General features: G+C 37.3%; 1 protein-coding gene across 22 annotated transcripts in view; it reads left to right on the top strand.

Annotated features, from left to right (window-relative positions):
• The window catches only part of LOC127063440 (mediator of RNA polymerase II transcription subunit 15-like), a 378,635-nt gene that overhangs the window by 363,399 nt on the left and 3,039 nt on the right, over positions 1 to 12,197 (top strand). For 15 of the 22 annotated variants that reach the window (XM_050993320.1, XM_050993338.1, XM_050993249.1 and 12 more), the window contains 3 exons: positions 869 to 1,051; positions 5,714 to 5,755; positions 6,383 to 12,197. The exon at positions 6,383 to 12,197 is cut by the window's right edge and continues 3,039 nt beyond it. In XM_050993320.1, coding sequence (XP_050849277.1) covers positions 869 to 1,051; positions 5,714 to 5,755; positions 6,383 to 8,011 — 1,854 coding nt within the window. In that variant the 3' untranslated portion in view covers positions 8,012 to 12,197. Of the gene's footprint in view, positions 1 to 865; positions 1,052 to 5,713; positions 5,756 to 6,382 lie in introns of all 22 variants that reach the window. The other 7 variants (XM_050993428.1, XM_050993391.1, XM_050993409.1 and 4 more) reach the window with 3 other exon arrangements.

Raw genomic sequence — 12,197 nt, 5'->3', positions numbered from 1 at the left:
ATGATTGCGTACGTCTCATCGATCGCCATACTACACCTGTGTGTATCTACATAACGACAATAAAATATATATATATATATATGTATATATATATATATATATATACATCTGTATACATCATCTTCGAAAAAACCAACTTACAACTACGATTACGACGACATGGTGAACGAAATGATCATTGGGATGAAATTCGATCGTTCGAAATCGAAAATAAAAAAAAATAAAACAAAACCAAAATTCATATATATATATATATGTATATATATATGTGTGTATATATATATATAAATTATTATATAAATATGTAAAAAAATGACATGTGTCAACGATGCCAAAAAAAAAAATGTCACGGGCTGTGACGTTTCGTGGACACCGGACGGATTAACGGATATGTTGGTCGATGCCCATCGAAAACCATGGACGCTAACGTGAAATATTACTGGTAACATGATGAATGTTGAACGATCGTATGAAAACGAACGAACGTACGTACGCACGCACGCACGCACGCGCGCGTGGAAACGACGAAAAATATAAAAAATACTTTAAAAAAAAAAAAAAAATAAAAAAAATAAAAAATAACGAACGAAAAAAAAACTATCGAAAAAAAAAAATTACAAAAAATCGCACGCACGCACTTACGTACGTACGGATGAAAAAAAATGACATGAAAACGAACGAACGAATGAACCAACGAACGAACGAAAAAATATATATATATATATTCGAACGAAAAAATAAACTAAACTATAAAATACAATACATATCTATATATATATATATACATATGTAATACATATATATATATACATATATATACATACATACATACATACATACACACACACACACACACACACGAAAGCAGACGGCGACGATGCCTACGAGCATGGCGGGAATGGGCGCACTGGCTGGTGGAATGTCAGGAGTGCCGGCGACTGCGATATCCGGAGGACTTCAGGGCACAACAATGGCGAGCATCGAGCTCGGAAAGAAGCGGATGCGCGACTCCAATGACGATCTGCTAATGGTACCACGGCTTATGCATGAAGTACACTTTCCTTTTTCGTAGATGGACTTTTCGTGAAAAAATGGCCTCGATTATTTTCATCTCAATATAATTACGATCGAATTACGATGATCTATATATAACGTATGTAATTGGTTTGTAATTTTTTTGTTTTAATTTTTTTTATTCAATCGTCAGATTCGTCAAATATAGTTTTTTACTTAATTGTTAAGTTCGTCAAATCGGTCTCTTCTTGCTCGCGACAACGACGCGGAAAGGTAAATAGATTAGAATCGTTTCGAAATTTTTATCTATATTTTTTGAGATATTTTATATAAATAACGAAAAGAAGGAAAAACGAAAAATGATATAAATAAAATCATTCGAGCTTTTCGTAGCAGGTGTATATATATATATATATATATATATGCAGGTATATCGAGCGTGCTTTTTCTTTCTTTCTCTTCGTGTATTTCGAAAGTATTACCCGAATTTTATCGGATCCCACAGACGCACGTTTATGGGAATACTGGAAAGAAACGATCGAAATGAAATCGAGGCCATTTTACGAAAGCTCCCACGTAGTCGTATTTTTAAGTTATGAATATAGTTATTGCGATTGTGAATACACTGCCGAGCGCGCTTAGAGCTCTAGCTCCTGTTTCTCTCTCGTATTACACATATATATATATTTTTCTCTTTTTTCTGTTTCCTTTCCTTTTTTTTTTTTTTATTTATTCATTTTACTTTATTTTATCTCATCTAACAAAAGTCCCGCCGAATTTATCTTCCAACCTTGATAATGCGAAAGATCTCTGTTATCGATAACGCGTACGCTCACGTGCTCTCTCTCTCTCTCTCTCTATATATATATATATATATATATATATATATCTCTTTCTCTCTTTCTCTCTCTGTCTTTCTCTCTTTGTCTCTCTTTCCCTCTCTCTCTCTCTCTTTCTCTCTTTTTTTATCTTTTCTTTTATTTATTTTTCTTGTTCTTCTTCCGACCCTCTTAATCAAGATTCGTACCTCGCACAATTTTAATCTTATTGCACTATCAATTTCACATTCGTCTCTTTTTTATATTTTCTTTTTCACATATCTCACGAACGTTCGCGTCTAATCAAATTTGTCGAGAGGAAATATTAATTTGTTTGAAATTTTATACACTCTCGCTTTCTCCTGTCGTTGCGATGTTGTTCGTATCAGAGCTTACGCCTCGTAATGTATTTATAGATCGCTTAGTATTGTTTCTTTTATTATTTATCTGTTTTTTTTTTCTTTTACATATATATATATATTCTATTTTATTTTATTTTATTTTTATGATTACTATGATTATTATTATTATTATTATTTTTTAAATTATTTTCTTAACTTCGTTTCCTTTTCGGATCCATTTTCGTGTCCCGCCTCTATAACGTGCTTTTTCATGGATACATACATACATATATTTTTCCTTATACATACTTACTGCATGTGCAGCAGAAAAACCATGCTTAGCTTAAAACACGAGATAAGAGAGCGGGATACGAATAAAAAAGGATCCTTGTCGTCGGCCACGCAAGATCACGTTCGACAAATTTTCACGACAATCTTTCGTTTGATCTTCTATCGATGTTATTTATCTTTTGAAAAAAGAAAAAAAAACAAAAAAAATATATATATATTCGTTTCTTTCGTGGCTAACGACAAATTTATACGATTCGATCTAAACTTACCCCCATCGACGATTTTTCGTCCAGCAAACGAAAAACGATAATACACGATCGACGAATGATCTTCGAATGATTTATTGACTCGATCGTGAGATCCATTCGCGATGGCTGCGCTTACGCTTCGAAGCACGAAAACATTCACTTTGTCTATCTCTTTCTCTCTCTCTTTCTCTCTCTCTCTCATCTATCTCATCTATCTATCTATCTATCTATCTATCTATCTATCTATCTATTCATCCATCTCTACGTCTCTGTCTTCGTTTATTTTTTACGCGTAAAAATAATGAAAAGTTCAAAATTAAAGAAATCAGAGAAAAAGGAAGAAAAAAGATTAAGAAAAAAGAAAAAAAAAGAAAGAAAGAAAGAAAGATCAATGTGCACGTGCTTCGATGCGAGCTCGATGATAGATCGTCGACTCCTCTAATCTCCGTATATCAGGACCTCGTACACGAGATTTCTTTCATCTTCGTCCTTTTTCAAATGAAAACCTTGAAACATATCGTCGTTGTATGGCATATACACACACACATTTATATCTATATATATATATAAACGATATTACAATAACAAAAAGAAAAATTAAGATTCCGGAGAGCGTCGTCGTGTACTATAAACTGCGTCTACGGAGCGTTAGATATGTGTAAATTTTGAGCTTGCGCCGATGATGCATGTTGTGCTTAAGCGACTATCGGGGGTGATGGTGTCAAATGTCATCCATCCCCTCGAGATATGCTCTGGACGATGATCGAGATTGATTTTTCGATCCTTCGAAACCAAATAATCCACTATATACAGCTCGAGATTCTTTGCCGTCTCTCATTCTCTCTCTGTCTCTCACTCATTCTCTCTCTCATTCTCTCTCTCTCTCTCTATCTATCTCTCTTTCTCTCATTTTTTCTATTTTTTATTTTTATCGCGACCCGTTATTACACGAAACTATTCTACGAGATTTCATTTCTCGCGACATTTTTTTGTTCTCTTTCGAGTCGATGTCGAATTTGCTGAAAAAGAGCACTGTAAGCAGCTTACGTACACCTCTCGCTATATTATATATATATATTTTTTTATATGCATTTTATATATTTGGATTTTGATTTTTGTTTCCTTCACGCTCTCTCTCTCTCTCTCTCTCTCTCTCTCTTTCTCTCTTTCTCTAACTCTTTCTCTTTTTACACATGTATATTCTACATATACATATATAGTTTCTTTCTCTTTCTTTTTGTCTCTTTCTCTCTCTCTCTCTCTCTCGTTCTCTCTCTCGTTTTCTCTACATATATATTTACTAACCATGATCAGACATTTGTTATTCGTTTTGGTCAGTAATACACGTTCGAAATAATTTGTTCACGTCCATCGAAATCGTTTTTCCTCTTTAAATAACTATAAGAGAGATATTTTCCTTCTCGTACACCACACCAACCCCGCGAGATGTGATTATTGGCTTTTCAAAATTATCGCCGCTACTTTTTGTTTTAAATTCCATTCTTGTATATCACTTTTTTTTCCTTTCCGCAAAGTATATATTCCATTAGTTCCAACATATAAAAACACTTTCGTCCAGGCAGTTTCGTCCAGATAAAAATAGAAAAAGAAAAAAAAGAACAGGGATAAAAAGAAATACAGAGAAAATCTACCTAACTACCGGCTTCTGAGCTTTTACATTTTTATCGAGCCAGCTTTCAACTAAATCGTCGTACTCTCTCTCTCTCTCTCTCTCTCTCTCTCTCTCTCTCTCTCTCTCTCTCTCTCTCTCTCTCTCTCTTCTTTACAACATTTGATTTTCGCTTGGTTCTGCCGCAAAACGGTTAATCCTTTGTATTCACGTTCACCCGCTTGCGCGATTTATCTCTTGAGATCCTCTTTATTATTTGTTCTCTTTTTCATTATTTTTCTTTTCTTTTTTTTTTTTGTAAGATTCTTCTTTTTTCTCTCTCTCTCTCTCTCTTTTTTTTATTAAAGTCACGCGACGGCACTCCATTTCGGATTTTGATTGTCTCCTTTATTTCGTATCTTCATCGATCGTTTTTCTCTTTTTCTCTCTCTCTCTTTTTTTTATTCTATTTATCTGTCTATCTGTCTCTCTTCTTTCTCTCTCTCTCTCTCTCTCTCTCTGGCGCGAAAAGGAAAAGGAAAATGTAGTTTGTCATCGATATTTGCTCGAAAACGTAGACAGCAGACCTAGAGGATTATCGTATCTTTCGTTTCTCGTTTTTCGTCGTCTCGTTAGATATACGCTTTCTATCTTTTTTTTTTCTTTTTTTCTTTTATCGATTAAAAAGTCGCCCAACAATCGAGTCGATATCACAATTCCAATGATAACGATATTCGGTGGGTGGTACGGTGGTCGTTGGAGGTTACGATCACCAGTTTCGTATCGTTTTCGTGAGGTTCCAGTAAAGAACCTTTTGACAGTCGTCGATCTCAAATACCGTTGGCTGGTCTTTCTGACACGCTGCGAGTAGTCGAAAGAAATGTGGAAAATGCATTTTGCAGAATTATCCAGCAACGAAAACGTCTCGTCGTTTGGGAACGTCGCCGCAAGCTGCGTCATCGGCACAACATTTACACACGACAGCAGCCCGATTAAAAAGAATACCCTTTTGTATTGTTAAAGATATTATTCACCTCTAGAGAGACCGATCTCCGTGCCTTTCTCCATTAAAAGAAAAAACATTAAAAAAATAATATTCGACGGAAAAGAAAAAAAAAAAAAAAGAAAAAAGTACTAAAAGAAAAAAAGCACCAAAAGATTTAAAAAAAAAAAAGCAACAAAAAAAAAGTAAAAGGAAAAAAAAAGAAATCAATAGCAGCCCGTTCCAATCACCCCCCACCCCCATTAACCCTACCCCTACCCGCCCCAACCCCTGTTCTCGATATATTAAGATCTCCAACTCGATGTCCCCGTCTCCTTCGAAAATTCAATAAAACGCGCCGCCTCTCACTTATTGGAAATTAGTTGAAACCGATCCTGTCTTTGTTGCAGATGGACATGAAGTCTGTTGGGTCGTTCTACTACGAGAACTTTGTAAGTGCAGACCTAAGCAATGAAATCATAACGCGTTCACGACTTAATCGCGTTAACTTTTCTAATTTGACATATAACAACGCGTAGTAATCGTTGATTCTTCTTTTTCAATTTCTTCTCGGCTTGTTTATTTTCCTTTTTTTTTTTTTATTTTCTTTTTTTTCCGTGCAAGACTCATTCGTGCATCACGGAGGACTTTGTTTTTTTAATATGGTAAAAATGTAACGGAACGTTTTAAAAATCTTCTCGTCATATGTGTGTGTACGTATATACATACGTATGTATATATACGTACGTATATCGATTGGCATTATTCCACCCCGTCGAATCTTTTCTCGTGACTGACGCGGTCGTCGACGAGAGCCAAGACGCGAGATCAAAATAGAGATAGGTGTATATACTTGTCGTGAAAGATGGGAAGGAGGAAAAAACATCGGACGAGAAACCTCTCCCGCAGACCGGAGAAGCAACGACGCAAAAGAGACGTCGTAAAACGTTAAACCGGAGGCTTCGGCGAAGACGCGGACGATCTCTCGACGGATGTCTATCAGCCCCCTCGAGAGGACGTCGGGCCCGTTCGATTTCATGGAATACTAATCGTAATTTTTTTTCGCATTTCTTTTGCAGGCCTTCCCAGGAATGGTTCCGTATAAACGACCGGCGGCCGACAAGTCCGGTATGCCGGTCTATCAGCCGACCGGCGCGACGACCTTAATGCAGTTGCAGCAGCCCTTCGTGCCTGTGTCATGTGAGTACACTGGAACACCACCCCTACCTACCCAAACCTCTAACCAATCGGTCGTGCAACCCCCGAACGTGCAAAGCAACCACCACCACCACCACCACCACGCGGTGGTGCAGTCCTCCTCTTCCTCCCAGGGAACCGGCGGCGTCGCTGTCGGTAACTGCGCCGACGCCAACAATGGCGTCCTCATGGATCCGTGCAACAATCCGCCGCCGCCACCGCCGACAACCGGCGACAATAACACTAGCGCTAGTAATGCCGGTAACAAGCAGACCCTCGTTAATGCCCAGAATCATGACGGCGAAAATGCGCGTAACTCCCCCGAATTGAATCACTCGAGTCCGGCGATACAGCAACAAGTTCAGCAACAAGCTCAGCAACAAGCTCAACAGCAAGCGCAACACCAGCATCAACAGCAACAACACCAGCAACAACAGCAGCAGCAGCAAGCGCAACAACAGCAACAACAGCAGCAAGCGCAACAGCAAGCTCAGCAGCAAGCGCAACAGCAGGCTGCTCAGCAGCAGGCTCAACAACAAGCTGCTCAGCAGCAGGCACACCAACAGCACCAACAGGCTCAGCAGCAGCAACACGCTCAGCAACAGCTTCAACAGCAACACCAACAGCAAATGAATCAGTTGGCATTATCGGCCGTACCGCCGTCGATGAGTCCATTGACGTCGATGGCCGGGCTAACATCTATGCCCGGAGTCGTTAACATGGCCTCAATGGCCAATATGGTCAGCATGGCAAACGTCTCCTCGATGTCGAGCCTATCATCGATGAGCAATTACTCTGCCGCTAATATGGCGAATCTGAACATGTTGAATACGCTCGGTATGGCCGCGTCCGGATTACCCACCCATCTCGACGCAGCGACTCTGGCCAAGGAGGTGGCCCAGAAGAATTACGCGAAAGCTATTAAATTATCACAGGCTTCCCAGCCTTACGGTATTAGTCAGCTTACGGCACTTAATTACACCGGCGTCGCATTGAACAAACAAACCTTGGTGAATCCTGCGGGTGCTGCAGCCGCCGCGGCTGCGGCCGCGCCTGGTTCGGCTTTACAGGCTAGCGCTTTGCCCGGAAGTACTGGTACACCGAGACCGGTGATCCCTGGACTGGCCGGTATACCCGGTGCGCTAACGTCGCCACTTTCAGCGGGTATACTCGCATACTCGAGACCTCAGCCGACCGCCACACCTATTAATCCGTACTCTCTGATCAGACAACAGATCCTACCGAATCCGTACGTCCAAGCCTCGATACCCGGTGTACCTGGTGCGGCCGCAGCCGCGGTTCAGGCATCTCCCTACGTTCAGAATCCGTATGCCGTTTTACCTGGTATGGCTGGTGTACCTGCTGGCGTAGCTGCCGCGGCAGGTGTACCGACCGTACCTCAGATACCGCAAATCCCCAATCCCGCGACGATAGCGGCGCAACCGCAGGTCGCCATACCGGTCAGCTCCGGCGTGATCATGCAACCCTACAAGAAGATGAAGACTTCGTAAAGAGCGTCGCTTTTAAAGCTCCTTGGCTTTTCTCCGTAGCGAGAGGTCGGTCGTGCTCTCTTCTGGGCCAACTTCTTCTCCTCCTATCTCTCTCTCTTTCTTTCTCTCTCTGTCTCTCTTTTCTTTCTCTACCTCTTTACCTCTCTTTTAGCTATCTCTTTTCGCAAAAGAAGGCCCGATCTATTACTTTACCATCGTCCGACTCTAGAATCACGCGTAAGTGCAATTTTCGATTATTCTAAACGAGACGAATCCTATTAAACAAGATAAATGATCTCTACGTTCGAACGCATCTTTTTGATATATAAATGAATAAATAAGATAAATAAATATGTATATTATATATCTTTCTATCTTTGGAATCGTTAATTTTCTCAATCATTATTCGACAGAGCGAGGAAAAAAAAGAATAAAAAAGAGAGTAGGAGAAAAAGAGAGAGAGAGAGAAAAAGAGAGAGAGAGAGAGGGTGAGAGAAAGAGACAAGGGGAGTATATTTCGGTCGAACGAACGCGAAACGGGAGAGATGAGACACGCTACACAATGAAAAAGTTCCGAAAATAGATTCATTTTCTAGTCAGACATTGTCGGTGAACAGTGCCTTATTGACCCGATTCCTCGTGGAGCGTTTTAAACGTAAGACGAAAGAATGAGAGAACGGCGAGATCGCACGGCGTTCCTTGCTATAATATTGTGTGTGTGACGTCGGATGAATTAAACCGATTCGCGAATTGGTAAAGATGGCCGCGCGTTCGCGGCTATTTCTTTTTATCGTTCCGATAACGTGTTTCTACCTAAATAATAATCAATATCAATATATCTGCCGGACGACTTGCCGCTCGTTTCGATGCGTCCAAAATAAAATTGAAAAGAAAAAAAATGAAAAAAGTAATGAAAAACGGTAAAAAAAAAAAATTAAAAAGAAAAAAAAATACAAAAAAGTAAAAGGAAAAAAAGAAAAAAGAAATATGTGTGACGCTTGAGACGATGATATCGATCTTGAGGCGCGCCGAAGTCACGCGTAATAATCGTGCTTCTATTATTATTATCATCATTATTGTCGTGTATTTTTTTTTTTTTTATTTGTTTGTTTGTTTCCTTTTTTTTCCACTTGTTTGTTCTTTTTTGTTCTTTTGTGTTTTCTATTATTATTATTATTCCTATTCTTCTTCTTCTTTTTTCTTTATTAGTACTAAGTTTATTTTTTCGTATTTTTAAATATGTCTACTACGAACACGCACGCATGCACACACACGCACGCACACACACACACATCTATATATATATATATATATTGTGTGTGTGTGTGTGGGTATATGTGGTATATATATATTATATATATGTTATAATAATAGTGATATAGTATGAGTGGATTATGAAATTATACTTCTTAGAAGTGAGATTGAACTTTCCGCGTTTATTAATTATTTTATTACAGAGACATTATCTATGTTACGTCATCGTTTTACGATTCGTCGTTCTGTTTTTATTGATTAAATTAAGATTGTGAATAGAGTCGAGTTAAATGGAAAAGTTAAAGAAAAGAATAGGAGAAGGGAAACGAAAATGGATAAAATGGAAAGTAAAAAAAAAAAAAAGAAAATGAAGGAAGAAAGAAAGCAAAAAAGCAAGAAAGAAAGAAAGAAAGAAAGAGAGAAAGAAAGAGTAGAAAACATCGGTTAAACGTGTGATTCGATTGTTGCAATATGTATTTTATTTTGGGATGTTTTTTTCTGTTTTTTTTTTGGACTGTCAAAATTTTATCGCGTTTTATCTTCACGATTTTAAAATCGGCTGCGTGACCGCGCGCGCACGCGAGAAGTACAAGATAAAAAATGATGGAAGTATGTGTGTGTTGTATGGGTCCTGGCCTATCGAACGTATCGCGTCGTATCATGTGCAAAACTTGCCTTTTTGGATTAGTCGTTTTTTAGAGAGAGATTTTTATTATAATTGATGTCTACCTATACATATACATATATACGTATAGACGACGAGCGTCAACGAATTTGCCTTTTGCCCGCTCGTCTTTAAAGAATTTTATTTAATACATCTTAACTATCGTTTAATTCTTCTTCTTCTTCTTCTTCTTCTTCTTATTCTTCTTCTTATTCTTATTTTTCTTAATCTTATTCTTATTCTTATTTTATATTCTTATTTTTACCCTTATTCTTCCTTCAATTTTGTTTCGCGAGAAGTTTTAATTCCGTTCGTTGGATAGTTTTTTAAAATATCGATAATAATAATGTATGTAATTTTAATGCACGGTGTGTACCTACCTTTAATTCTTAATAATGATAATTCGTCAATTTTCAATTCGTTGTTAGTGAAAAAAAAAAGAGAAAAAGATAAAAAAAAGAAATATGTATTGTTTCGTCCCGATACTTGGGGCTGTTTATATGCTAATGTATAATAGTATAAGTTAGTTGATTAAGAATTTTTATTCTAATTATCGTTTGATTTAAAGGCATAGATTATATAAATATATATATATATATTATATATATATATATATTATACACAAACGATTGTATCGTACGTTTCCTAGAAACACAATTACGCGTCGACGAATCTAGAGAAAGAGCTATGTCGAAAGCCGTAATTCTCCTATCTCGTACGAATTAGAACTTACGTAGATTTAGATATCGGCTCACATATTTTTAACATAATTTTAAGTACACACAAGAATGAGAACGAGAGCGAAAGAATGAGAGAGCGTCTTAACGCGACGCAATCTCTTCTATCCTTGCATTCAATTCGGGGGAGTTAATTGCACATATACATAGAAATACATGGATTTATTTCGAGTGAACTTTAAAATCAATTGCGACTGAAAATAATGAGAATGATAATGAAAATAGAGAATTGACAAATTCCAAATTAGAAAAAGGAAATAGGCGAAAGAGAACGATTAAAGTATAATTGAAGTAACCATAAAAAAAAAGACGTTAACGAGCATTGGCGGCTGCGTTTACCTAACGAACGAAAAAAACACACACACACGCGCAACAACAAACAAAATGGGCTAAAAACGCATTAAAATATGATATATATAAATAAATATAAATATATATACATACGTAACTGATTAACGATAATCACAGGATCGGTCTAATTTACGAATAATAATTATATAACTCTACGCGATAGAACGACAAAGAGATGATGATTATCGTCGTCGAATGACTTCTTTTACGAAGCGATGTATGCATACATAAATACATACATATATATATATATATATATATATATATATATATATATACATGGCATTAACGCGAGAGTTCACATGCGCATCGTGTTACACGACCGCACGAGCGTAGCCGCATAAGCAACGCACGTTCTACGCACACACGACACGAGAAATACGTGATATACATATACATAGAATACACACACACACACACATAAACACACATATACGGAAACTGGATATACACCATAAATATATACCGTAAGATAGTTTTACGCAGAGAAAATAGTCGATATCTTGTATTTTTATGAGTTCGTATGTTTGACGATGATAAATGAGAGAGAAAGAAACAAATAATGAAAGAGAAAAAGAAATAATGTCAGTACGGCGATAGGGATGCGCAACAAAAAAATAAAAATAATAAAGAGAGAGAGAGAGAGAGAGAGAGAAAGAGAGAGAGAGAGAGAGAGAGAGAGAGAGAGAGAAATAAAACATGTGGTTATGAGAGTAAGTTCGGGCGAATTTTTAAGGGATGTAAAAAAAAGGAGCAAAAAAAAAATGGTAAAAAATGGAGAAAACTATGAATCGATGCTAGTGGGATTTTATCTTCTTTGTATACTCGCGTACACGTATCTACCAGCGATTTGAAAGTTCGTAAAAAGAGAAGAAAAAAAAAAAGAAAAAAATATCAATATGGCGTAATGAAAAAAAAAGAAAAAGAAAAAAAAACATGAGTATATAAATATAAATGTACGACTATGAAAAAAAAAAAATATATATATATATATACACGCGCGCACACATACTCACATGCATACAAATATGATATCACAGTAAAGGATTAATTGTAATAAAAAGTTTCTTTACACGACGTATTCAAGATTAGAAAGGAAACGTAAGCTGGCATATTACGTGACGGCGAACGATTAGAATGAATTAGACGTGCTGGTAGAACGTTCGGCGATATGCAAAGACGATGATTATGAGATAATGTT

Source organism: Vespula vulgaris, chromosome 1 (genome assembly GCF_905475345.1).
Source record: "Vespula vulgaris chromosome 1, iyVesVulg1.1, whole genome shotgun sequence".
NCBI lineage: Eukaryota > Metazoa > Arthropoda > Insecta > Hymenoptera > Vespidae > Vespula > Vespula vulgaris.
This window is presented reverse-complemented; position numbering and strand designations above follow the sequence as displayed.